The sequence below is a fragment of the Labeo rohita genome, chromosome 23, assembly GCF_022985175.1.
Source record: "Labeo rohita strain BAU-BD-2019 chromosome 23, IGBB_LRoh.1.0, whole genome shotgun sequence".
Classification (NCBI taxonomy): domain Eukaryota; kingdom Metazoa; phylum Chordata; class Actinopteri; order Cypriniformes; family Cyprinidae; genus Labeo; species Labeo rohita.
Window position 1 is genome coordinate 30,625,705 of NC_066891.1, and position 25,389 is coordinate 30,651,093.

At 36.2% G+C, this 25,389-nt stretch overlaps 2 protein-coding genes across 3 annotated transcripts in view; both read right to left on the minus strand.

Annotated features, from left to right (window-relative positions):
* pacsin1a (protein kinase C and casein kinase substrate in neurons 1a) overlaps positions 1-12,715 on the minus strand; it is a 40,129-nt gene extending 27,414 nt beyond the window's left edge. The window contains exon 1 of one of the 2 annotated variants that reach the window (XM_051097211.1): positions 12,536-12,715. The gene's annotated coding sequence lies outside the window, so the exon portion shown is untranslated. Of the gene's footprint in view, positions 1-8,819; positions 8,863-12,535 lie in introns of those variants that run through there. The other variant, XM_051097213.1, reaches the window with a different exon arrangement.
* A 4,303-nt stretch (positions 12,716-17,018) lies between these two features.
* Positions 17,019-24,318, minus strand: nudt3a (nudix (nucleoside diphosphate linked moiety X)-type motif 3a). The gene is made up of 5 exons (XM_051097216.1): positions 24,028-24,318; positions 22,223-22,333; positions 21,190-21,234; positions 19,593-19,677; positions 17,019-19,233 (listed from the first exon to the last, which is right to left on the minus strand). Exons 1-5 carry the CDS (start codon positions 24,124-24,126, stop codon positions 19,061-19,063), a joined length of 513 nt encoding a protein of 170 aa, XP_050953173.1. The 5' UTR covers positions 24,127-24,318; the 3' UTR covers positions 17,019-19,060.
* Between the last annotated feature and the right edge of the window lie 1,071 nt (positions 24,319-25,389).

Here is a 25,389-nt window from a genome sequence, read left to right on the forward strand (position 1 = left end):
GAGGCCCTCAAACCACTGTATCTGTATATACTCATGATTGCTTTTGCTCATTCAATTTAAAAATGCATTGATCTTTTATTATTCTTCAAGCACAAAAATTTAAATGAGAAAGGTTTCCTTGGCAACTAGCTGAAGTAAAACACTTTTATATATACTATTTATAATATATACACTATTTATGTTTATATACTGGGTAACACTTCAGTATAGGGAACAATTCTCACAATTAACTAGTTAGTTATTAGCATGCCTATTATTAACATATTGACTGTTTATTAGCACCTATTCTGCATAACCATATTGTACATCCCTAATCCTACCCAATACCTAAACTTAACAACTACCTTAATAACTATTAATACACAGCAAATTGGGAATTTACTGATGCAAAAGCTGCGGTTAATGGTTTGTTAAAATAAACTGGACCTTAAAAATAAAGTGTGACCATATACTGTTTATAAATAATTTGTAAAACAAAATTACATTTGTCAAATTATCATCCCAAGATGATGGCCATTTCATGGAATTTACTCATTTACTAAACAAAAGCGGAAGAAAGCAGTAAAACTAAGAAATGAATGAGGCCCAGATTGTAATTTCCCAAACACACGCCTGCCATCAAGATCTAGCAAAGACAATATAGCTTTCATTTAAAAGAGAAAGACACTGAGCACATGTTACTATAGGAATAATCTGCCATACAACAATGCATAAAAACAACAAGCTCGTTTGTTGAACAGATGTTGTGTGTGCTACTGGAGAAACTATTCCCTGAAGCAGGTGCTGTTATTAAATTGAGCCAACTCATCATTTGTGTTTGGGCGTGCTTTAGAAACATTTAAAGAGATAGTAACTATACATATAGAAAATATATTATCTACACATGTCAACCTGTTGTTCTCTGTAATGGACAAATCTGTCACGCAAACTTGCCAAGCTCATACAAGAATCATAGAAGTGAAACAGGACTGTGTGACTTGTTGGACAAGAACCATTATTGTCTATAGCTAATTGTTAGTATAAGTACCAAAATATTGAACATTTTAGACATGGTATTATGGTAATACCCTCGTTTATATATGTGTTTGTGTATGTTTTGGAGTACAATGGAGAACAATATAAATATCATGGTATGGAAATGGTCGGTCACACTTAATTTTAAGTCCAGCTCTCGCTATTAGCAAATCATTTTGCCTCAATAAACTCCTAATTTGCTGCTTACTAATAGTTAGTAAGGTAGTTGTTAAGCTAAGGTATTCGGTAGCATTAGGGATGCATAATGTGTGCTTTATAAGCACTAATAAACAGCCAATATGCTAGTAATATGCATGCTAATAAGTAGCTAGTTAACAGTGTGAATTGGTCCCTATACTAAAGTGTTCCCAAATGGTCTATAATATTACCATTACCGCATTTTTAAAAGAGTGGACAGGAAAAGCCACTCAAGAGACTGAAAGAGTTTAAGTTAATTCTAACAAAGTGGTCAAGGTTTGGCAGGTTAGTATGGTCCAGATAGCACCTCTAGATGTGGTAACTACACTATTCTGTGGGCAAAAGGCACCTTTCTTTTGATCTGGAGTATGACTGCGGTTTGGTTACCTGTCATTAAACAGACCTTATTTTATCCAATGAGATTTACTGTTGATTTAATATAGAGGCTGTGTGTCTTGCTAAAGGGCTCAATATTGAAAGGTTATGTTCCGGGACTAAGCACAAATTAAACTAGTGTTTTCAGCAATAATGTAAAAACACACTTTTTTTTAGCAGATATACTGAAAGGAAGGATTCATGGATGTAGCAGAAAAGACTACTCAGTCCACAGTCCTCAGCTTTCCAGCGCTATGTTAATAAAGAGATGGAGAATGTCTGCAAATCATGCATGTGAGAAACAAAACTGTGTATTTCTCTATTTCCCACTTGCTTACATTTCTATATCAGCAGCATCTGGAGAAATTGATCAGTATAAAAGCGGTTTGTAAGTAGAACCCAAACTGAATCAGGCACAGAAATTCTTACAGTTCAGTGAATAGGCAGTGCTTTCTGACTGCACATTGAAGATCAGGTGAAGCTGAAATCATGTGGGTGTTCTTGACATCAAAAGAATATTGAGCAGTGGTTGCTTATAATAGTTGATAATAGTGGAGGTGATCTTCACTGGAGAATAAAATCACATGAATTCTGACACCGAATGTCCATTCACTTCACTATGGCAAATACTGTCAATGCAGGGCTTTCTGTAATTTAGAGAAATCACATAATCTTTCATTTTAACTCAAAACAATTAGTTGAGCAAAATGGATTAATTTAATTTCCTCATCACATTCTGCTGCAATATTAAAGCTGCACATTGATAAAACATCAATGCACTGCAAGTCACTTTAAACAAAGGCATCTGTCAAATGCTTAAATAGAGTTTTTCAATAAAAAATGTGTTAAAACCTAATTATTTGGGCCAAAGTATGGTATATGTATTTATTTATTTATAAGACTTAACTTTCTAAGCAGCTCAACAAAGATAAATATTTCCTTTGTTTCATTAACTGAAAACTGAGAAAGAAAATGGCTGTGAACAAGAACAATAATGTATGCATAATTTACCTTTCCAAACACACAGACAAGTTTGGGGGATTTGCTGTTTTACCATTTGTGCAGCATGTTAAAGGAGAAGTCCACTTCCAGAAAAACAATTTACAGATAATGTACTCACCCCCTTTTCATCCAAGATGTTCAAGTCTTTCTTTCTTCAGTCGTAAAGAAATTAAGTTTTTTGAGGAAAACATTTCAGGATTTTTCTCCATATAATGGACTGATATAGTGCCCCGAACTTCCAAAATGCAGTTTAAATGCGGCTTCAAACGATCCAAAATGTGGTTTTAAACGATCTCAGCCAAGGAAGAAGGGTCTTATCTAGCGAAACGATCAGTTATTTTCATTTAAAATGTACAATTTAAATACTTTTTAATCTCAAACGCTCGTCTTGTCTTACTCTGCCTGAACTCTGAGTATTCTGGTTTAAGACAGTTAGGGTATGTGGAAAAAAATCAGACCGTATTTGTATTTTCTCCCTCAACTTCAAAAATCATTTCAAAATCACCCTACGTCGATGCTGAAGAACCGACCCAGTATTTGCAATGTGAATATGCAAAGAAGATCAAACACCCTTAACAAAAAAGGTAAAACAGTGATATAGGACGATTTTGAAGTTGAGGGAGAACATGAGTTTTCGACATACCCTAACCGTCATGAACTGGAACAAAAACAGTCCAGGCAGAGTAAAACAAGAAGAGCGTTTGACATTGAAAAGTATATAAATTGTATTATTTTTATGAAAATAACCGATCGTTACGTTAGATAAGACGCTTCTTCCTCGGCTGGGATCATTTACAACCGCATTTGTGATCGTTTGAAGTCACACTTAAACTGCATTTTGGAAGTTCAAACTTGGGGCACCATATCAGTCCATTATATGGAGAAAGTGGACTTCTCCTTTAAGTTCATTGCTATCATCCTAACCTCTAGTCCAAGAGCTTGTGTAGCATGGAAAGCCATCATTATGGTTCATTGTCTTGTCTATGCATACACAGTTTGTGTTGGGTATGTTACTACCCTAAAATGACTGTCATCTCCACCTGTGGGTTGTGAATTGCACCCCATCCTCCCCATTACAAATATCACAGTCTCAAGACTCTGAGCAGTCACTGTTCTAGCTATTTTGCTGAGAGACACACTCTGTTGAGTCTGTATGTCAGTTTGTTTTATTTGCTCTCTGTGGAGCACTTTCAGCATCTGTAACTGAAGCAGCAGTTTTCCTTTTAGAACTGATTTTTTCAGCAGATCTTGCTGCTTTTTAATGACCCTGTGGTGTTGAACATCTTATCCAAGCATCAGTTCCAGTACTTATATTAGAAACAGGATGAGTTTGGGCGCTTTGGCTTTTTATATTGGCTGTGAAGTCCACTTGTTTCTTGATATGGTTCCCTCAACAAATTACATCTGATCTGAACAATACAGATGGCATTTTCTCTTAGACAACATATGGCAAATAGAATATTTGATTGCAAATTTTAATGGTTTTATTTCAGTATTTTTTAAGACCTATTTGACAATATTAATATGCATCAAATCTATTTTCATCCCTCACAAGAACTCAACATAAAACAATTAGTCACCAAGTCGTCGCATCACTGGTCAGTCACCAGTCACTACTACCCACCCTGGCCTGGCCTTCAGCCAGAATGATATTGTGCTGAACACAAAAATAAATTAAAGATTGTCATCTACAAGTACAAGTACAGTGCTGCTTGCCTTGTCTCTGTGAAGCATATAACTCAGAGTTATCCAAATTAATAATCTGTGCATGGTAGATATTTTGCAGTGTCTTTAAATGGCCAGGGGGTCTTTTCCAGGTCTTTGTTAATGTGTGTGTGTGTGTGTGTGTGTGTGTGCACTTGTACAGCTATCTTAGTGAGGGCCGAATGTCCCCACAAGGATAGTAAAACCTGAAATTTTTGACAATGTTAAAAAATTATTAAAAATAGTAAATGGTGTTTATCTGAAAGTGTAACGATGCAAACATGTTTTCTGTAAGGGGTAGGTTTAGGGTTGGGTTAGGGGATAGACAATATCGCTTGGTCAGTATAAAATCTATAAAAGTCTATGGAAAGTCCCCACAATACACAAAAACAAACATGTGTGTGTGTGATTTCCTCTGCTCTTGATGTTAGATCAGTGTTCAGGCATGTTTCTGGACAAGCCTCTCAAAGGTCTTCATGATGCATGAAGAGAGAGCAACTTGTCCTTGAAATATGTAGGCCAAGGATGACTACTGATGTTCCTCATCTGTGGCTCAAATCTTTTCAAGGACTGGGACACATTCTTCAGGTACTGGAAGAGAAAACCTGATACTGTAGGACCCGTCAGAACTGGATGCCAATCACTGGCACCAAGACTGATTCTGTCAAGTTGTCAAGCTCCAATTTCCCAAGCTCTCCCAGATATTGACAGTTTTAAAAGGCAGTACGAGAGTAGTTACACTCAGGAGTAGCCTACTAGATGAGTTGAAGAGGGGGATGTGAGGGAAAAACATGTTGGCATTTTGGGTAAGACTAGGACTAGGAGTCAGATCTGTTTATAATTGGCCTAGTTCCAGTCTGCATCTCCATTGTGTTGCTCAGTTATAGCTGCTTCATTCAGTTATCTCCAGACCATAGGATGCTGCTGTTCTTGTTTGACAGGTTATGATCAAAATTTATTTGGAGTCCTTCAATGTCCTCACCATGTGCAAAAATTCACTTTCATAAGGTGTTTGAACAACAGTTTTGTAAAAAATCCACCCAGTCATTTTTTTTTTAGAATTCCAATAAATCATACAGTCTCTCAGAACATTCCATTCCAGGTTTCTCCCTACGACAACAGCCCTATAAGCATAGACACAGCCCTCCTGAGTGAGAAGCAGCATTCGGCAATTACTGTTTTCTTGCTGTAGCTGCTGGAGATATACAATGTCAGCGCCAAAGAGGCATTGAGAATTGTGTGTTGGGATGCACCAACGAACAAATAAGTCTCCATAGACTCTCTCCATCTGAGACGCTGAGGACACTGTGGTTAACTTTTATTTTTAAAGGAAATGTCCTGGAAAAAATCGGTAAAGCCCCCCCTATATGTTTAGGGATCAATAGCTCCAGACAAAGTAAGTATTGCGATTCTTTTCCAAATTGCCTTTCTGAAAGCGCTTCTTGGCACTCTGTGAGGCTAATGTTGCTAAAGCTACCATTGTCTCTGCCGGTTTTCACTAATGCTGCCTTCACGTGCTGCCCGAATGATCGTAGGAATGTGGCAGTTAAAAACTGATTGAAGCAATGTGACCTCAACCGCATTGTCAAGCTCATAATCGCATGTGGGACTTATAAACTTTGTGATAGCACGTGATGGTGAGACTAAATATGTTATTATTTTTAAATCGCGGCATGCTGTGCAATTCATAAACATGCATTTATTATGCATAGTACAATCAGATGACTGACTTTTAAACCGATTCCGGTTCGAACATATAAGGCTGAACACCACTAATGAGAGTTTCTGACATTTTTGTTTTTGCCGCCTCTTGAAGCTCCGCCCTCTTATTAAAAGGGAGCTGGGAACAATCCAACGCTCTTCACTGACTTATAACAACTTATGACTTACGACTTACGACTTACTTCTGACTTATAATAAAATACACAATGATGTCTGAAAGCTGCTATGTGACAAAGTGTACATTAAACAATGCCTAAAAAAACAGAACTACGTTTTATAAGCTGTCGACCCCAAAAAACGAGCGTTCAAGAACACAAATAGTTGTGACTGCCAGGGATTTCATGTTGGGCCATTCAGTCGGATAATTTCTCCAGCAAAAGAAAGGTAAGGAAAAGGAGCACTGATATAGACCAATAAAATTTTGTTTCTCAATATATCTCCTCCTCTCAGGTTTACATAGGGTGGTGAAATAATCCTTTGAAATGGTTAAAAGTAATGATTGTTTCCTGTCGCGTTTAAGTTTCCCTCCAGTGGGCATAGGTCTTAATGTAATATGACACGTTGAGCTCTACTTTTGTCCTTAAACGCTCATTTTTTTGGGTCGAGAGCTTATAAAAACGTAGTTCTGGTTTTTTTAGCTTGTTAACTGTACACCTTTTCACATAGCAGCTTTTAGACATGGTTCTGTTTTTTGTTATAAGTCAGAAATGACAATACGAAGTCAACGGAGAACTACTTCATATTCATTAATGTTACGGCCAGGCACTGAATGATGAGCTTCAAGTTGGGGATAAGATGCACTTAATTGCTTAGTTGAATTTTTAAAACTCAGAAATTGATTACAATCGCTGATTACATGATTACAATCGCTGAATATATCGGACCACTGTTGGACAAATTGGTACACTACAAAAATCTGTAGCCTTCCTGAACAGGTTAGAGGGGGAGCAGGACAATATTCTGACCAGGTGGCTAGGGGTCGAAGTGAGGTGATTGTCTGATGGTTTCACAACTGTCATTTGGTCCTTAAATAATAAATAATAATAATTTTTGGTGGCCATCGAAGCATAAGATGGAGTCCCTCTTTGGGGGTCGGTGCCCTATGTAAACGGCATGATCTGCATATAGGCAGCACCCTGGACAAATAATATGAGCACAATAGAACATCTGAACCTCTGACTGTAGAGCTGTAGAGTTTTGGAGCTGTCAGCTCATTCTTTAATTCTGACTTTAGTAGCAGAATATCAATTTCTCCTTACCAGTTTTGCATTTCTTAGTCAAGACAAATTCCAGTTAAACTATAAATAACTTCTTAACATTGCTGTTCCTTCCCAATATGCTGAGTGACTCACACACAATGCTGACTGTATGAAAGCCCAACTGCACATAATCGAAAAGCCCAATCAGCAGCCGCTCACAGCAGAGTCACATGACATCACACACACAGACAATAACAGCCATTTTCTTCATGAAGACAACAAGAGCATCCTGAAATAACATGAACGTGATAAATGGCAACAGCAAATACTTACTGTAGGTCAAGCAATGCAAATGCAGTGGTTGTGCTGGCGCCCCCTACCTTTATAATCACAGCTAAACGCTGCATCAGTGACTTCTCTACCTAAAACTACCTTTTAATTAAACAATATTAAAACTAAACAAAAAAAGATCAGGTCTTTAGTGAAGTCTGTAACCAGTTAATTCAGCCATTAAATAGACATTTAGCAGTCGTTAATATGTGTTGTTGCGGTTAAAGCTATTCCTAATCAAATCATTGATTTTATTGTATCTAGCAAAACAAATCATTACAGCGCCAAGTGAACCGTGTTAGACAACTCAACAAACTTTTGTTCAGGCTTGTTAGCTCTGAGTAACCGCAAATTTAGGGTTTATTAAGATAGCACTTGTGCAGAAATACTGCACACATTTTGCAAGTTTTGAGCTAACTGGTGATTTTATTAATAAAATAATTGGTCACACTTTATATTAGGTGGCCTTAACTTCTATGTTCTTGCATTTAAAAAATAAGTACAATGTACTTATTGTGGTCATATTGTATTGCAAAACACTGTTGCTTCTATTAAGGTGGGATAGCAGATGGCTTTTGCTTTTTGATCTATTTATAAAAAGATCACTCACCTTCTGGGTACAAAAATGCAAGTAATTACATTTTTTTACAGAGCCCCAAAAGAGGCATATATTCCTATTTGTCTTATGTTTTGAAACTAAGGTAAAGTATAATGTAATATTCTCCAGTGCAAATAAACCAGCAAAAGTAAATAGATCCCATTATAACAAACAGAAGCATCTGTTGCAGGATTCAGTGCTAGCCACTTGTCTGTGAAATAAAATGATTTTATAAATATTATGCGTCAATTTTTATTTGTTACACATTTCAAAACCAATCTGACTGTCATATCTATTCCAGGTTGTGATGTTTCTGGTCTACTCATTTAAAGCATCTTCTCATTCTAGTTTCTACACTGCTTTAAAGCATTATAGTAATATTTATCACATCAAAGAATTTCAGCTGAAAACAAATAAATGGCTGTTGCCTTGAACCGTCAGCTTTGATGCTTTTAGTGCAGACTTTGCTAAGCAAGCTAGTGCTATAAAAGCCAGAACTATTTTATGACTACCATGTAAGTTTAATTAAAGTAACTGATTATTCATAAAGCATATTTAATTTAAGTGCCATTCAGCAGACATTTCAGAGGCCTTGTGTGGTACTACAACTCCTAAAAGCACAGCTAGCGACATGCAAAGAAACCATTACCAGACACAAGTTCATATATAAGACTCACCCTGTGAATTAAACAAGTATTTCCTCCCAGCGTGCCACTGGTACATTCAGGCTGATTTCAAACTGTATGTGTAACAGAAACATGAGGAAAACTGTAAATTATCACCCATTCATTGTTAATGTATGAAATAGAGCAACCAACAAAGTCTTCAGAATTTCACTTTTGTGTGAAAAAATCGATAAACTCACAGTCAATCATACATTTTTGCAGCTTACACTACAGTACATGACAAGTGCCTTAAAGGTGCAACAAGCACAACATTGGCGCAAACAGCACAGTAAACAGTAGCACAGCACAGTAGTTTGCATGAGTCATTCGTGCTGCAGTGCATGCTGGGAACCACAGTCCTGCCACTGAAGAAAAGGAACTGACAGCTGCCTAAGGGATGCGCTCAACACTCGAGACACATGAATGTGGTTCATGTAAAAGCGGAAGCAGTAGCACCTCCACCCAAGAACAAATCCAATCTTTTTATACACCCTACAGAGACATCTGTGACAACTTTTTGTCAGTCAACTCTGTAGAAAGTTCATATAAAGAAGACATATGCCTACACTGCAAAACGTAGCTGCCAATGGGGTAATAAAAATAATTCAAGATGAAAACAAGATCATTTTTCTTGCCCCAGTGGCAGATATTTTTTCTTGTTTTATTTTACACTAGTTTGCAGTAAGCAGACTGTCCTGGCATTTAGTCTATTCTTTGGTTGGTTTATTCAGCTTTTTTTTTTCCTCCAGCATGATTCATAAGTGACAAAGCAGATAATGGTAGAAAGGATTTAATTTTTTCAGTGCAAACAAATGTGTGATCCTCATGTAAAATAAAAACTGATGTGGAAATGCGGTTTAATCAACATTCAGACCCCAAAAATGGTCTGACGTTTTTTACAAGATATTTCAGTGTGATCATTACAGTTTGTGCAATACATTTCAGCACATATTGTTTTATGAAGCATAACTATGCAATGCAGCTTTACAAAGAGGCTATTACTGTAGGATGTGACATTTAAAACTCTATTTGAAATGACAGCAAACCTGCAGCAGTGTGAAAGATCACACATATTTTGGCATTTTGATTTATATTTATATGTGCTCATTTTACAGAAAGTTCTGTTCAAGGCAACATACATAATGGAAGCACAAGACAAGCAATTCATAAGGAATTAATTAGCTTAGAAATGATGCAATATATACACTCAGAAGGGCACAAACTCAGAGCTCTGCAGCACAACTTTACTGGACGCTTCTCCACTCCAAAAGGGTTTAAGCATCTTATCTGGAATATACTATAATAATAAACTAGAAAATCACAGCTAACTTGTAACATAATAACATTACGGGATTCAAATTCCCATCAGTTTCTCTCTAACATATACTATAAAGGGCAATACAGAGGATGTACTTCGCTGCAGTTAGTCTGGTTATGTTGAAGAAGAAAACACCACACCACTGAGGGTTAAACATGAATTTTACAGAGAACTGCTTAATTAACTGATCCAGTAAGACACACATTACAAGAAATGATGTTGATGTTAAACCTAAGAAGACAACAAACATATTAAAAACAGAAGAGAGTGATCAAGAGGTTACAAAGTACAGTCTATACTACTTGTTCAGTGGCTACAACAATTGTCTGCAAAAGCAGACAGATGTGTTATGTAGGTAACCTTCATTCTATTGTAGTTAGGGTGATGTGGTGTAATGGTTAAAGCTTCAGACTTGCAACCGGAAGATCCCTGCAAGAGATGAGCCATTTTGCCCTTGAGCGAGACACATAACCCCAGCTTACTCCAGGGGGACTGAAGCTGTGAGCTCATGAAAGTCATGGAAAAACTCCACCCACCCTGATGAATTAAGGTTTCGAGATTCCCAGCTCGTCTTGTCTTAAATTAGACTTTTGAAGTGAAAGATGATACCTTGTATTAGCTTGAAGTTTCTACATATGATCATTCAGTAGTCTTTAATACCCATTTAGACAGTGTTCGCTGTGTGATCTCAATGTATCTACGATATCAGATCCTTTTAATGGCATATTCTGTAAATTAATTATCTTCCAACAGAACACAAAACACAAACCCTAAATGGGAAAAGCTGATTTCCTCTCTGCTGTGTTGTGGTATATCCATTTCAATTCAATTACAAATGCAGGAAAACAGGACGCACCAACCTGATGAGTCTCAAACTACCAACTTTTGAAATGTCTGAGAAAACTTAAACCTCTATTTCACACATTTCTGACAACTTCTTATTGGCAGTGCCTTGTAATGTTCAAACCCATGCGGCTGTCATTGTAGATGCAACAACATTCGTGAAAGGAAATGCTAGCAAAAGACGTTTTCTAAACTCTTAATGTCATTAGACGTGGATGCATCAGAAGGCACATCTGGCTTCAGCACCGCGGACAGCTCCAGCACAACAGCCAATTCAACACACAAGAAAACAAATGGTTATTTATCCAGTGACCAAACAGCTTGAGGGCTTGTCTGTATATCAAAATGATACATGTGTTTAATAAAAGGCTGATATTTACAACCATGAAAGAGCTGCCTGATAGATGTGGGCTGAATTAATGTAGCAGTTTGATTGGCTACAAAAACATGATCTGTATAAGCATTCATTGGATGACGCACGGGGGGCGCGTCAAATCCTCAAGTCCATCAAAGTCTTCTGTAGATTTGCAATCTCTCTTTTTGAGGAGGATCTGAACGTTACGCACGATAAGCTTTTGCCACGCATAGGAATAGTAAAGCAATAAGGGTTTCGCGTATTAAAGGAGGAAACATACCGATCTAAAGTATGAATTATCACCACAGCATACTATTTCACGAAATGAAAGCACAAATCCATTCACATCGCCCACTGTGTGGTAAATATCTCAGCAGCGCTGTGTTTCTGTGATGGTTCGGGCTTTTCTTCATCGATGACTGTCAAGTGTTGTTGTTGCTAGCTGTTACGTAACGACCAGTCGGGATGCCTTCATTGAATCGCACTCGTTATATTTTCCGACAGGGTTTTTTTTTTTTTTTTTTTTGCAAAACACGCCCGATGCCTTTACATTTTCATCATATATTTGGTCAAATAATTCATATTTCTATGGTTCAGATGCGATTCCTCTAGTGATATTTTCATGTTTTGTTTATCACTCCTCGCCATCTGACTAAAAGCAAGTGCTCTTGAAGAAAAAAACAAACAAACAAACATCTATATCGGTGAAAGCATAGGTGATATATGTCATGTCTGGTGTTCATAAGGTTTGTAATAACAGTAAGGCGATTCTGATTATCATCATGGCCTTGCTCAGATTTTTCTTCGCTAAAATGATTCAGTTGCGCTGCTGGCTATTCAACGTGACATTTTATTAACAACAGTGACGTTTAAATTAAAACAGCTATTTAATGGCTGGACGGATAGCGTTGATTCAATATTTATAAATATAATAGCAAGAAGTAAGGTCGGCAAAGCACAACGACGCACTGCTAACGCGACTGAGTCGCTCGCTATATTTATTGTATTTTCTTCGTATGGACACGTCGGTGTTTAACATGATGCCATGATGTGCACTAAATACACCGCGAGAAAAGCGACTATTTAGGATATAAAATGAGAGAGAGAGATCTGAACAGAAACGGTTTTACACAAAGCAATACACATGTAATATACGCAGCATACAAATATATTCACCATAAGCCGTAACATGAAAATATGATTGTTTCCTACCGAGAATGACGTATGAGCGCTGTGCGGTTTTCTCGTTCGCAGTGATAGAAGGTGACCCCGCGCCCGTGTCCCTCCGCATCCACCAGATCACGATGTACGCAGCGTTGTGCCCGCGCACTCTCCGCCGATGGGGGATGGTTCAGCACGAGCTGTCATTCACATGCGTGATGCCCAACGACAGGGAACCACCGCCAACCATGACGCCTTTTTCAAGGATGTGAGAAAAACACGCGTCTGATATTTTTCCCTTTGTGATCTCTACAATCCAGTCCGTATTTTAGAAGAAAATTATTACTTATCAATTGTTTAAATGCTACATCCTCTGTATCATGATTTATAATTCATGATTTTTGATTGATAATTCTTTTAAGCTCTCAAACAAACAGTACAGTATGCATTCATTAGATTATTAGGTTACTATAAGCTCAACGATTATATATCCTCTGTATATATTATTGTCTTCTTATGGAGTCTTTAGGTTTCAGTGTAATAGGCCTACTTGAGAGTGTGATTCAAGAGCGTGGAGGTTTTTGTGTAGATGGCTGTGAATATTTATGCATAATGATACACCCATGCCTGCCCTTCAGGTTAGCCAAACATTCAACAGTTATATAATCTTTGTTCAGATGATATAAATATTATGTAAAACACATGAAATGTGGTGTTAGTGTTACTTATAAAGCATTAAATGAATCTCCATCACCTGATTTCAATTTAATATCCCTCAAATGTCTGTGTGGGAGTGTAGTCAGGTGACGCATTGAATATTTCTCTGAAGCTGTTACAAGTCACGTTGTTCACTGTTCCCTTATACACTGACCAGAGGACGTTTAATCAAAAGAATAGTTAAAACCATCACTTCTGACCACAACATTCATGCATAATCTATAATAACGCTTCCTCCAGTGAAAAAGTCTCACATAAACAAAATCCAAAGCTGTTTAGGCTTGTCAACTGTGCTTGATAGGTGCAGATTTTGCTCCTGATTCAGACCAGACGATTTGTTAACTGGAGGAATTAAGCATTATTATGGATTCTGGATGCAGATTGTAGCCATAACCAAAGGATTCGGGTTAAAAATGTCTTAGTGGTGGGTTTGTTTCTTGCAAACAAGCAGCTTTTTGCTTTGCAAGGCTTTAATTGATGGACTGGGGTATTGTGGATTACTTGTAGATTATTGTGATGTTTTTAACAGCTCTCATTCTGATGGCACCCATTCACTGCAGAGGATTGGTGAGCAAGTGATGAAATGCTACAATTGCCAAAGAAGAAACACATTTTGGGTAATATTAGTTCCTTAACCTACTGCTATAGTCTATAAAATGTTGAAAGTTGTCAGTAACCGGTTCTTGCATCTAACCAAGAAATCTCGGGTGTTTTAACCCATGTACTATGGTTAGTTACAACATAGTTGGTGATTCAGTGTTTCCAGAAACCATAGTTTAAACAAGCATTCACATACATCGTAAACTTGTGTGGTTGAAACTATTTTTCATGTTTCCTGTTAGTATGACAAGTTGACGTATTCACAGTTGAAGTCATAAGTTTACATACACCTTGAAGAATCTCCAAAACGTTATTTTACCAAAATATGAGGGATTATACAAAATGCATGTTATTTTTTTATTTAGTACTGACCTGAATAAGATATTTCACATAAAACACGTTTACATATAGTCCACAAGAAAAAAATAATAGATGAATTTATAAAAATGAGGCTGTTCAAAAGTTTACATACACTTGATTCTTAATACGGTGTTGTTACCTGAATGATCCACAGCTGTGTTTCTTTTTTTTTGTTTTTTTTGTTTAGTGATAGTTGTTTATGATTCCCTTTTTTGTCCTCAACAGTTCCTTAAGGTTCCACAAATTATTTGGTTTTTCAGCTTTTTTTGTGTATTTGAACCCTTTCCAACAATGACTGTATGAGTTTGAGATCCATCTTTTCACACTGAGGACAACTGAGGGACTCATATGCAACTATTACAGAAGGTTCACTGATACTTAAGAGCTGGGGTGTGCAATATTTTGAACAGAATGAAGATGTGTACATTTTTTTTTTTTTTTTTTTTTCATTTTTATATTAGTGACATTTAGCTGTTTTTTTTTTGTTTTTTTTTGAAGATTGCACATTTGCATAAATGATGTATTATATAAGAGGGAACCATGATGAATCAAATGTCAAATATAAAAATTAAAAAAAAAATGAAAAAAAAGCACAAGGACTACTTCAAAATAGTGAAGTAGTCCTCAAATGCTATGTTCATCACAGCAGCATTTTGTAGAACTGATGTTGTGGAAAAAGCTGCTGACCGAAAGAACCACATATCCTACAGGCAAACATGCACAGAAACATGATTTAACATAAACTTATGTTGTTTCATGTAAATAAACTGAATTTGTGACATAAGTTATTACTTCATTGTACATGATGCCAAAACATCAATTCTGTATTGTTAAATCAATGTGATTCAAATGATGGAGGTGTGATAATGTTATTGCAGTTTCAATACTAGTCAGTTTCCCAATATGGAAGTCAAGCAGCGAATTTTGTCATTGTACTGAAAATGCCATCTGCCTCTCGCTCTTAGGTAGGCCATCATAGTTAGGTCAGCTGGAGTTCCCCTTTTCCACTACAGCAGATTCCTGTCATCTGTTTCACCTTGATATGAATGTTGTAGAAATGTCTAAGTCCACATTTCATCTCCTCTATCTGGGGAAATGTGTTTGAGGGGCACTCACAAGCATTGTTAGTCCATGACAGCCCAACCATATTATCCACCGCAAGCAGTGTGTCTGAGCTCGGTTCAGAGCTGATCTCTTTAAACTGGCACTCAGCACACCACCTACAGCTTGCTCATTATTTCTATACCAACCTGAGAACTTCCTGTGCCAAACATTTAACAATGACCAATGTGGCCTAACAAAGCTATTTTTCATGTTTACAAGAACAACTGCCTTCTTTAGGGAACTTCACTTGCTGTTTTACAAGTAATTCTAGTAACTGATTACATGTAATCTGGATTACATAATCAGATTCCAAAAAATAAGTATTCATTCACAAATCTCAGTTTGGGAATACTTTATGTAATGTGATGTTTAATGCATTTCATTTTGTTTATTCAGGGTTCGTAAAATGAAATTCCAAGACTTTTAAGGACTTTTCAAGCAATACTTTTTCATTTTCAAGGACTTCAATCAGAGATCTCACTTATCGAACAATGTCTTCTTTTTCAAATTCTAAAAAGAGAAATAAATAAAAATATAATAAAAAATGGCAGAATTAAGGTGAAGCACATGTGAAATATTACTACTAATGTATTACAAAGTATACTACACGTATAACATCATAAAACCACAGTTAATTTTCTTAAGGGATTTGTGTTTGTGTATACTTTCCTTCCTTGTTTTGTTTGAACTGTACTGCCTTAATGGTTTAATGTTGTCTACTGTTTAAGAAAAAATAAATCTAGAAAAAAGATTCAAGAAATCGCTCAGAAGTCCTTATCTGAATCAAATGATTTGTGATCTGTGCACCGCAGTTCCAATCTTAATCAAATGATTTGTTATCCACAATCTGAAGTCCCGATCTGAATGATTCACGAACCATCAGGACTCGTAGTGCAGATCGAGAATCATTTAATTTCAGTCATTCAATTTGCAAAATGATTTACAAACCCATTCTATTCTAAAGCAAATGATTCACAGTACACGATTTGAAGTCCCAATCTGAAACAAATGATTTGCTATATGTGATCCTTTGTGATGCAATGGTTTAACTGATTCAGAGCTGCAAAATAAATTAAACACTTATTTCATAGATACATTGTCTTTCAATAATTTAAGCACTTTTCAAAGCCTCTTCAGGAATATTACTATTTTCAAGAGTTTTTCATGCCTTAAATTTCAAAAAGTCAAATTCAAGTACTTTAAGCACCTTTTATGAACCGAAATGGAACGCATTTTCTTACTCTTTGTATTTTTTTTTTTTTTTCATCATTATGGTACAACATTTTCCTACTTAAATTAAAGCAATTAATGAGTGATTAAAAAGTCATTGAAAAGTAATCAAAAAGTAGTCTGATTATATTACCTAAAATGTGTAATGTATGTATGTGTAATGTAATGGATTACATTACTAACTACAGTTTTCATCATGTAATTTGGAACCAGTACTGGACTACGTTTGTTAAGTCAGTGGTTCCCAAACTGGGGGGCACACCTCTTTACTCTGAGCACAACTTTCTTCTTTCACCACTGTTAGTGGGAGTTTCTTTGGCCTGCTACCGATTCTACCGAACTGACAAAAACTGCATCTGCAATTCATGACATGCACGTAGCATTTTTTGTTTTTATTTTTAGAATGTTGACAACTGTTACACAATCTGGAGTCAAATTTTCTTTTCTTTTCCCAGTATCAGATACAGCAGGGTGATACACGATGTGCTTGAAATGTTAAAAAAAGGAAACAACTGAGGAAAGATTTTGAGATTCTTAAAATGTTTTCAGTTTACTCAAGAAATGCTGAATACTTTACACCAAAACATCTCTTTGTACAACACAAACAATTTAGTAAGTGTAAAAACTGATTCTTTTCTTTTTCAAATAAAGCAGGAATTACAATTCAAGGACAAGCCTGGCATTATTTCATTACAAAGACCTGCAGAGAAATGATACGCAGAGTGATCTGATCATTGCTTACTCACATTCCACTAATGATTGCAATAAATGTGCAGAGATTGATCATATGAATCCGCATTCTCTGCCACGACTTGTTACACGTGCTGTTGTTGTGTCACAGGGTCACAGGTTTTGAGTTCCTACTGAAAAAGAATGGTTTTATACCTGCTTTGGATTGGGTTTAGCAAACTAATCTTATTACAATAGGACATTTGTCCTGTTTTTAGCCCATGGAGAACATCTTAGAGTTGGTAATTTTGAAGTTACCCATAATACACTAACTTTTGTGCTTTCTGATTAAAGAGAAAAACATTGAAATACTGATAAGACATATTTACTCAAGAGCTAAACAATTCTCATTTGAAGTACATGCTTGTGACAATTTTATAAATCATAAACAAATAAAAAAAAGGAAACAATTTATAATTAGGACAAACTAAATTAAGACCTAGAAAAGTGCATTTCAAAAAAAAGAAACGGCACCATTAACAGTCATCTATAACAAATGAAAAGAGGTCAGTGAATATCCAGTGTCTGAACAGAAACTACAATCAAGTTGTAAACATTTCAAACAAAATCGATCCTCTTGCACGAGAGGCAATTTATTAGGCAGACAGCTAACCTTGGCATCAAGTCCTTTGATTATTCACATTAGTTCACACGTACAAACCCACGTACTGTACACGCACATACACACGATTTATGGTTACAGTTTATGAGCGGACAGACAATTAACTGAAATGATCACAACTAAAACTGAGAAATGTGTACATTGTTGCTATTGTGCTATGAATACTGGTGCACAAACCCTTCAGGAAAAAAAAAAAAAAAAAAAAAAAAACTGTAAGAATGAGGAAGAATCTGACATCAACAGCTGCTGAGACGGTCGTGTGTTTGACCACTGACCGGGAGATTTATGATACTGGTGTCCTACACAGGCTCATTTCACTTGAACAAGTTCAGAATGTCCTTCCACACCTCCCTTCTGTCATAAATCAAATCCTGTACCATAACAAAACCAGTGCACTCAGAAACTTCAGCGACCAGCATCACATTTAGCCACTAAGCCACGCCTTTCTCATTGGGACATCTGGGATTGCAAACCCAGTAAAACCACCATATCCAGACAGCAAAGACATTTCCACAATCTCAATCAAAACCACCCTGAATGATCAAACTACCAAACCACTAAACCACATTGACATTAGAACATTTTGCAAATGTGCTCCTGAAGAGTAACCTGACAGTAGCTGCGTTTGAGAGAAATCCCCCCAACATGAGTATGTAATATTGGCGATAAGACTAAGAGTTCAACTACTTTGATCAATTTAAGACGTCATTTCTCTTTAGTTTAGCGGTTTAAAGAACTAAGACTATGAATATGCGATTCATGCAAAAACTCAACCGACTCTATATAACAGCATATCCATAGAGGCTAAAGGCAAACACTGCAGAATGAAAGGGCCAAACGTTTACCACAACATCATTACAAACACTTCTGACAGCTTTCTCTTTAAACACTACTTATTTCAAGACACAAAAGTGTGGTTGCATTCAGTAAACCTGGCATTAGGAAAAGAGAATCTCATGCAAGTATTCATTAAAACGTAAGAAGAAACAGACAAACTGTCATTTGCAAAGTATTCTATGACTTTTATCTCACAGACTGTGATCGCTAAAAAAGGCTGGTAAGGCAATCAGCTTTCATTTGATGTAGCCATTAACGTGCTGAAGAAGAAAAAAAAAAAAACGTGATGGAGATAGTTGCAATAAGAGTTCAGTCGGGAAGGAAAAGGTAGAAAATCATGGAGAATTTTGCAGAGGCTTCTGTGTTTGTTGTGATAGTTATCTGATGCTGGAGAGAGAGTTTTGATTAATGTTATAAGTGGCCACTAGAGATGTGCCATTGCTGGTCATACAGTCCTGCTGAAGGGCTTCAAAGTAAGATGCTTGCACAGGTTTGTGACACTGCAGCACACGCCGGGCATCTTCTATCTTAAACCATTCTCTCTTCCTACCTGAGAACAACAAGAGACACACCAGTAAATACAATGGCACAAATGCACAAACGCTGTATTCATGTAGCATCAGAAATCCTGTAATTAGGTGAGGATTTTGAGATCGAGCTCTGAGCTGCTCCTATTTGTTGGCTCTTACGGCAATGCTTGTAAAAGTAAAATATTGACCAATTGACATTGATCTTAGGAGGAAAAAAGAAGAAATCAAGTGCACCAAGTGCAATTGTCTAAAACAAAATTGCAGAAACAAGCACATCTAATTCAGCTAATGAGGTTGCTGCCACTTTCTAAATAAATTCCATAATTAGGGGTTTGAGTAAAGGCAGCAACACAGCTCTTTTTTAAAATCATATTCTCACCAATGTTTACTGAATCCTCCCAGTCCTCCAGAACTTCAGTGACGATGAGAACATAGACATACGTTCTATGCTTTCTGTCTCTGTTCTGTAAAGGAAACAACTTTTTAACAGCTTCACAGGAAATACTAAATCATGTACACATATAGGCTATGTTAATCATTTTGAACAAATAAGGGGGGGTTAAATGTAAATATTACATTTTAAACAATTCTAAAAAAAATCAGTTGCTGATTACTTACCGTTTAAAAAAAAAAAAAAAATTATTAAAAACAAAAAACAGTCTCAAACACATTAAACAGCATTTGTTCGAAGTAGGGCTGGGCGATATGACCAAAAAAAAAAAAAATTCGATTTTTTATGATTTTTCACTAGTCAATCTGAAAATGTAACTAACAGTAACTTTTTCTTTATTAAACCTCTAGTTAAAGAAAACTCTATTCCAAGTGCACCACATGGAGTGGTCAACATGGTGTAAATGTTAATCAAATCACTTGTTAATTATCTTTGCAGAAAAGATGCATGAACTGCAACTACATCTTGTACAAACTTGTCTTATACATATTATAATGTTCAAAAATAATACTAGGAAAATGCTTTTTAAAAAAATCTCAGAAGTCAAGGTAGTTCTTCAAAATGACTTGTATAACACCAGTTGACTATTATTAACAATAATGTTCTGTAAAACATGAACAGCAGCTTTTAGCCTGTCACCATGATGCAAACAGGAATATCAGACATACAGTAGTAGTTCTTTACAGGCTTTTTATTTGACTGCACTGCTTTTCCATTGTTTCTTTCTATGTAAACATGGACGCATTTAACTGTTGCATTTGCATCTCTTGCAGCGTCTAATGCATGAAACATCATTATAAAAATGCGGAACTCAAGTTAAATTAAGTTCACTCCCATCTTCTTGTATGTTTTTCTGCGTCAAAACAAAAGTGCATTCTGTGTAAATGGTGCAATTGGATCAGTCTTTTCTCTTTACTGTTTTTATTGGCATATTGTCAAACTGTCTAATTCTTCTAACATTTGGTATTATTTCTATTCAAAGTCACGATTCTAAATTTCTAAAAAAAATAAAATCGTGGCAAAAAATAAAATAAAATTAATCGATAAAATCAGGAAAAATCACCCAGCACTAGTTTGAAGTGCTTAATATAAAGCATTCTCATGTTCAGAGCAACTCTGTCTTATCTGCTACATTTCAGATGTTATACACTCAGTTATTTTAACATTATTTTAACATTATTTTCATTGATTACTGTTGATTAGTTGTAACCCCAACAAAACAAAAAAAATAAAATAAAAAAAAAAAATAATAATAATAATAATAAAACTATAATGTGGCAACCTTATTTCCTTACTTTACCCTATTTACGTATTTTATTCTCAATTTTTAACTAAATATTACTATTTATCTTGAAACTTTGACTATTCTTGATAGAGGTCTATTATAAATTTTATTCTCAAAACATGAATTTTTTTTTTTTTTACTTTTTTTTCCCCCCAACTTGGAACTAAAGCACCACTGTCATACATTTTTGTGGTGATAATTTCTTTTTGACTTTGTCGTTTAACATTAGAAAACACTTACCTCAAAAACGCCTACCAATCTTCCTAATGTACCTTTTACTCCAGCCTGTGAGAATAAAAAATAGAGTGAAACACTGAATTCAGGACATTTCCTGTGACATTTAAAGCATCTTGAAACCTCTTATTGCAGCACATGTCAGCTCTCTGCAGATAAGTATGAAAATGATTAAGTTGGCACAGAAATCTCTGGAGTGCAGGAGATGGAGAGAACACAACAACGGTCTGTGTGGGAAAGCTTCTTTATCATTTTCTTTTATTCTGTCATGTTTGGTATTGCTGAGTGCTGTAAATAGATAAAACTATCCAACAGAATGGATTTGGCCCACAGGCCACCAGTTGAACAGTCCTGTCCTACAGGTTCTGCATATACTGCAGCGAACAAACCATCCTGACAAAAGTACTTGTCAACCAAAGACTATTGGCAAATTTGTGTTTTTATTAGACTGAGCTTGGAAATGTAAGAACCGCACTGCTAAAGATTTACAGACTTGCCATCATGTGAGTGTCTGCAGACGTAAGAGTTGGGTAAAGATTGTATGACTGTAAAAAGCAAAAAAATAAATAAAAACAAATCGGTAGCTTCCTTCAAAATGGTAACACTTACAATAAGGTTAAATTTGTCAACATTAGTTAATGCACTGGGCAATAATAGGCAGAGGAAGCAATACTTTTACAACTTTTTTTAACCTTGGCCCATGTTAATTTTACATACACTAATATATATTTTTTTCACCTGTACAAATTAGTTCATGCATTATGAACAGACATGAATTAACAATAAACAACAGCATAATTACTAATTAACACTAACCAAACATAAAAAAGAAAAAAAGACATTAATACTTACTGGTATTAATGTTAATAAATTAAATCTTATTGTAAAGTGTTAGGCTTGTTGATATTCTACACAATTCTGAATTCTCCAGTGTAGCAGACTGCAAATCAGGAACTCAGGAAACCCTCAGAGGAATGCAATTTACAGAGATGAAATGTGCAGACCCAGCACGTAATAAGTCTTCCTGAGGAATGCCTACCTCCTCACACACCTCCCTGACAGCAGCAACACTGGGCTCCTCCTCCGGCTCCATCCCTCCTCCAGGAACAATCCATCTATCAGGATGACTGCTGCTGCTCACCAACAGCACCTGACACAGACACAACACACTGCCATCAGAACAGCACACATCACAGATATGTTGAGGATGGGGTGAATCTCTTTTACGGCGGTGTCAAATCCTGCTCCTGGAGGACCAACGTCCTGCAGAGTTTAGCTCCAGCCTTTAGTTCAGCACACTTGCCTTACAGTTTCTAGTGAGCCTGAAGACCCTGCTTAGCAGGTTCAAGCATGTTTAATTAGGATTAGCACTAAACTCTGTGGGCAGTGGGCCTCCTAGAACAGGTTTGGACAACCCTGCTCCAGGGCTGCCATTTGGATTCGGCGCTGGTTTTTTCGTCTGCAGGTTAAAGCATCTCTTCCCCACCCCCCTGGAATTGACCCCGACGGAGGGGGCCAGCTATGGAAAAAACGTGATTGGGCTAGTTTTCAACAGCAAATTATGCTGGTTTTGTTTTGCAGATCTGGCAACCCTGCCCTATTCGATTACAAGACATGTTAATGATTGTTCTACCAATCAATCAAATGTGACAGAGCATCCAATGGCACACGCTCATCATAATGAGTAATAATTAGCCACTAGCATAATAAACTCGCATAATAAACTGAGTCATTTTTAGATATTGCAATACTTCTTGTTATCCTGGTTTAATGTGCAAAGGCAACGTTAAAGTCAAGATGGAACAATTCCTAACTCTTTTACTCCTAAAATCTGCTGTTTCAGAGAGTAAAAGTGCTCCAAGTCAATGTTTTTCAAATTCTTTTTCTTCATGACCCAGATTTTACATGTGGCCACCCAGTGTGGTACTAAAATCATTTATCACTGACTATATTGAACACTGGTTTAAATTTGAACTGAACAATTATCTTTTGGTTTAAGTTCTACATAAACATTTGACTTGTTACTATGCTACTGCTAGAAAAAACCTTTGAGGATGTGCACAGGTTATAACCCACCTACATGATCTGGGAAACATCCAATTGTTAGTAGCCAGCTAATTACGTATTCAAATATAACAGAACGAGTAACAAACTCTTGAGAAAATTCTGTGACTGCAATATTACCAACAAACAGTACACAATGAGGGAGAATCCTGATTAAAGGAACCAAACATGTAAATAAATTAAACTGATAGAGACAACCAGTGTGTTTGAATGCTATAACATACAGTATATGTTCAACAAGTATATTCACTTCTATTAAATGCCAATACTATAGCTACTTGTGTGAATGTTACAGTAGCCTGGTATTAGCCATGATGACTTAAAAAGTTTCTCACACAACTTATAAAACACTAACGTTACTGCAGAGGTACTATGGTACAGTGAGGTTATCAGATTTAGATAACAAATTCAACACCACTGTACTGATGATAGCCACGTAACTTGATATTGACATGATAAAATCATGCGATTTACACATGTAACGTCCAAAAATTAGAACGAGATTCCAAAATCACTTCTGTTTTTACAGTAGTAACAATAACAGTGACATACTGTTGTAAATTCTAGTTACCACGATCACTAAACAACGTTAGGTGATTACTCCATCGACAACAAATCAGATGTGAGCAGACATCGTTCAGTGGCCTCACAACACCCGTATCCCTCATATACACACGTACAGCTGTACTTCTAACTGTACATATTACTGAAGTATTTGATATATTCGGAGTCAATGTATTTGGTGAAGTAAATAAAGACAGCAGTGATTGATTGTGTCACCTCCTCCTCGCGCTCGCTCCTGAAGCACAGGCAGGCCGCGCGCTTTTTATAGCCGTCTCTGTCATACGTGCGCGTCTGGTTGGACTTCAGCTTTATCATCGCGCTGAACAGATGAAAGTCCTCAACTCCTGTCAAGTTTGCGCCTCTCACTGCAATTCTGCGCCTACAAACCCTTCTTAAGGCCCTTGGCTAACACAAATATTCCCTCCGTCGCTTCATTTTGTGGGTCTTGTGAGCTTGTGTCGCACAGACGCCATTACTGTGAGCTCTGCGTAAATTGCGTTGCATTATGGACAACCCCGAAACGCGTTTGCTTTTTGTGAATATGACGTTGCGCAGTAGAGGTGGAACTGGTTTAAAGCGCTTGCGATGAATTCACTCCGACGTGTTAACCGCATTGGTTCTTTTTTTTTCTTTTCGGTATAAAAAAAGTTTGTGTTTTATTATTATTATTATTATTATTATTATTATTATTATTATTATTATTATTAATTATTAAAAGCGACTGCTAAATTACAAAAAAATCTAGGCCTATTAATATTATTTATTAAAGTAACTGTTATTGTGACATTAATATATAGCGGCTTTATATTTTGACAGGTGTCACAGAAACCTCCCTCTGTGAAATCTCTAGAGTCTAGACTAGAAACGAAGAGTCGGGGGGACGGCCCGCGCTTTTTAGCCAATCAGAGATCGGGCTCTGCTTGTCAATCACTTTGGAAGCTTGGAATTAGTGACATCTGATTGGCTGGCATGACTTTTACAAGGCGTGGTTTTTAACTATTCTAAAGATGTGTCTTTTGAAACGTTTAAAAGTAGAAATAAATCGCGTGTGCGTGTGTGTATTTATATTTCATATTTAATATAAAATTATATAATATTATATAACATTTTATATAACTTCCAATAATTTCTATCATATATATATATATATATATATATATATATATATATATAAATCTATTAATCTTAGTAATAAAACTTGATTGCAAAATCCCATACTCATGCGAATTCAAATGCAAATATGTGACCCTGGACCACAAAACCTTAAGTAGCACGGATACATTTGTATCAATAGACTGTTGTATGGGTCAAAATGAACGATTTTTCTTTTATGCCGAAAATCACTTGAATATTAAGTAAAGATATTTTGTAAATTTCCTACCGTAAATATATTACAACTTTTTTTTTTTTTTTGACTTGTAATATGCATTGCTAAGAACTTCTGACAACTTTAAAATCGATTTTCTCAATTTTTTTATGTTATTTATTTATTTATTATTATTTGCATTCTCAGATTCCAGATTTTCAAATAGTTCGACCAAATATTGTCCTGTCCTAACAAACCATACATCAATGGAA

Coding starts and splice junctions, on each gene's coding strand:
- nudt3a (XM_051097216.1), bottom strand. CDS start 24,126: ATGATAAAGCTGAAGTCCAACCAGACGCGCACGTATGACAGAGACGGC. Junction 22,334..24,027: donor GGAGCGAGCGCGAGGAGGAG/GTGACACAATCA, acceptor TGTCTGTGTCAG/GTGCTGTTGGTGAGCAGCAG. Junction 19,234..19,592: donor GGAGGATTCAGTAAACATTG/GTGAGAATATGA, acceptor TGTTGTTCTCAG/GTAGGAAGAGAGAATGGTTT.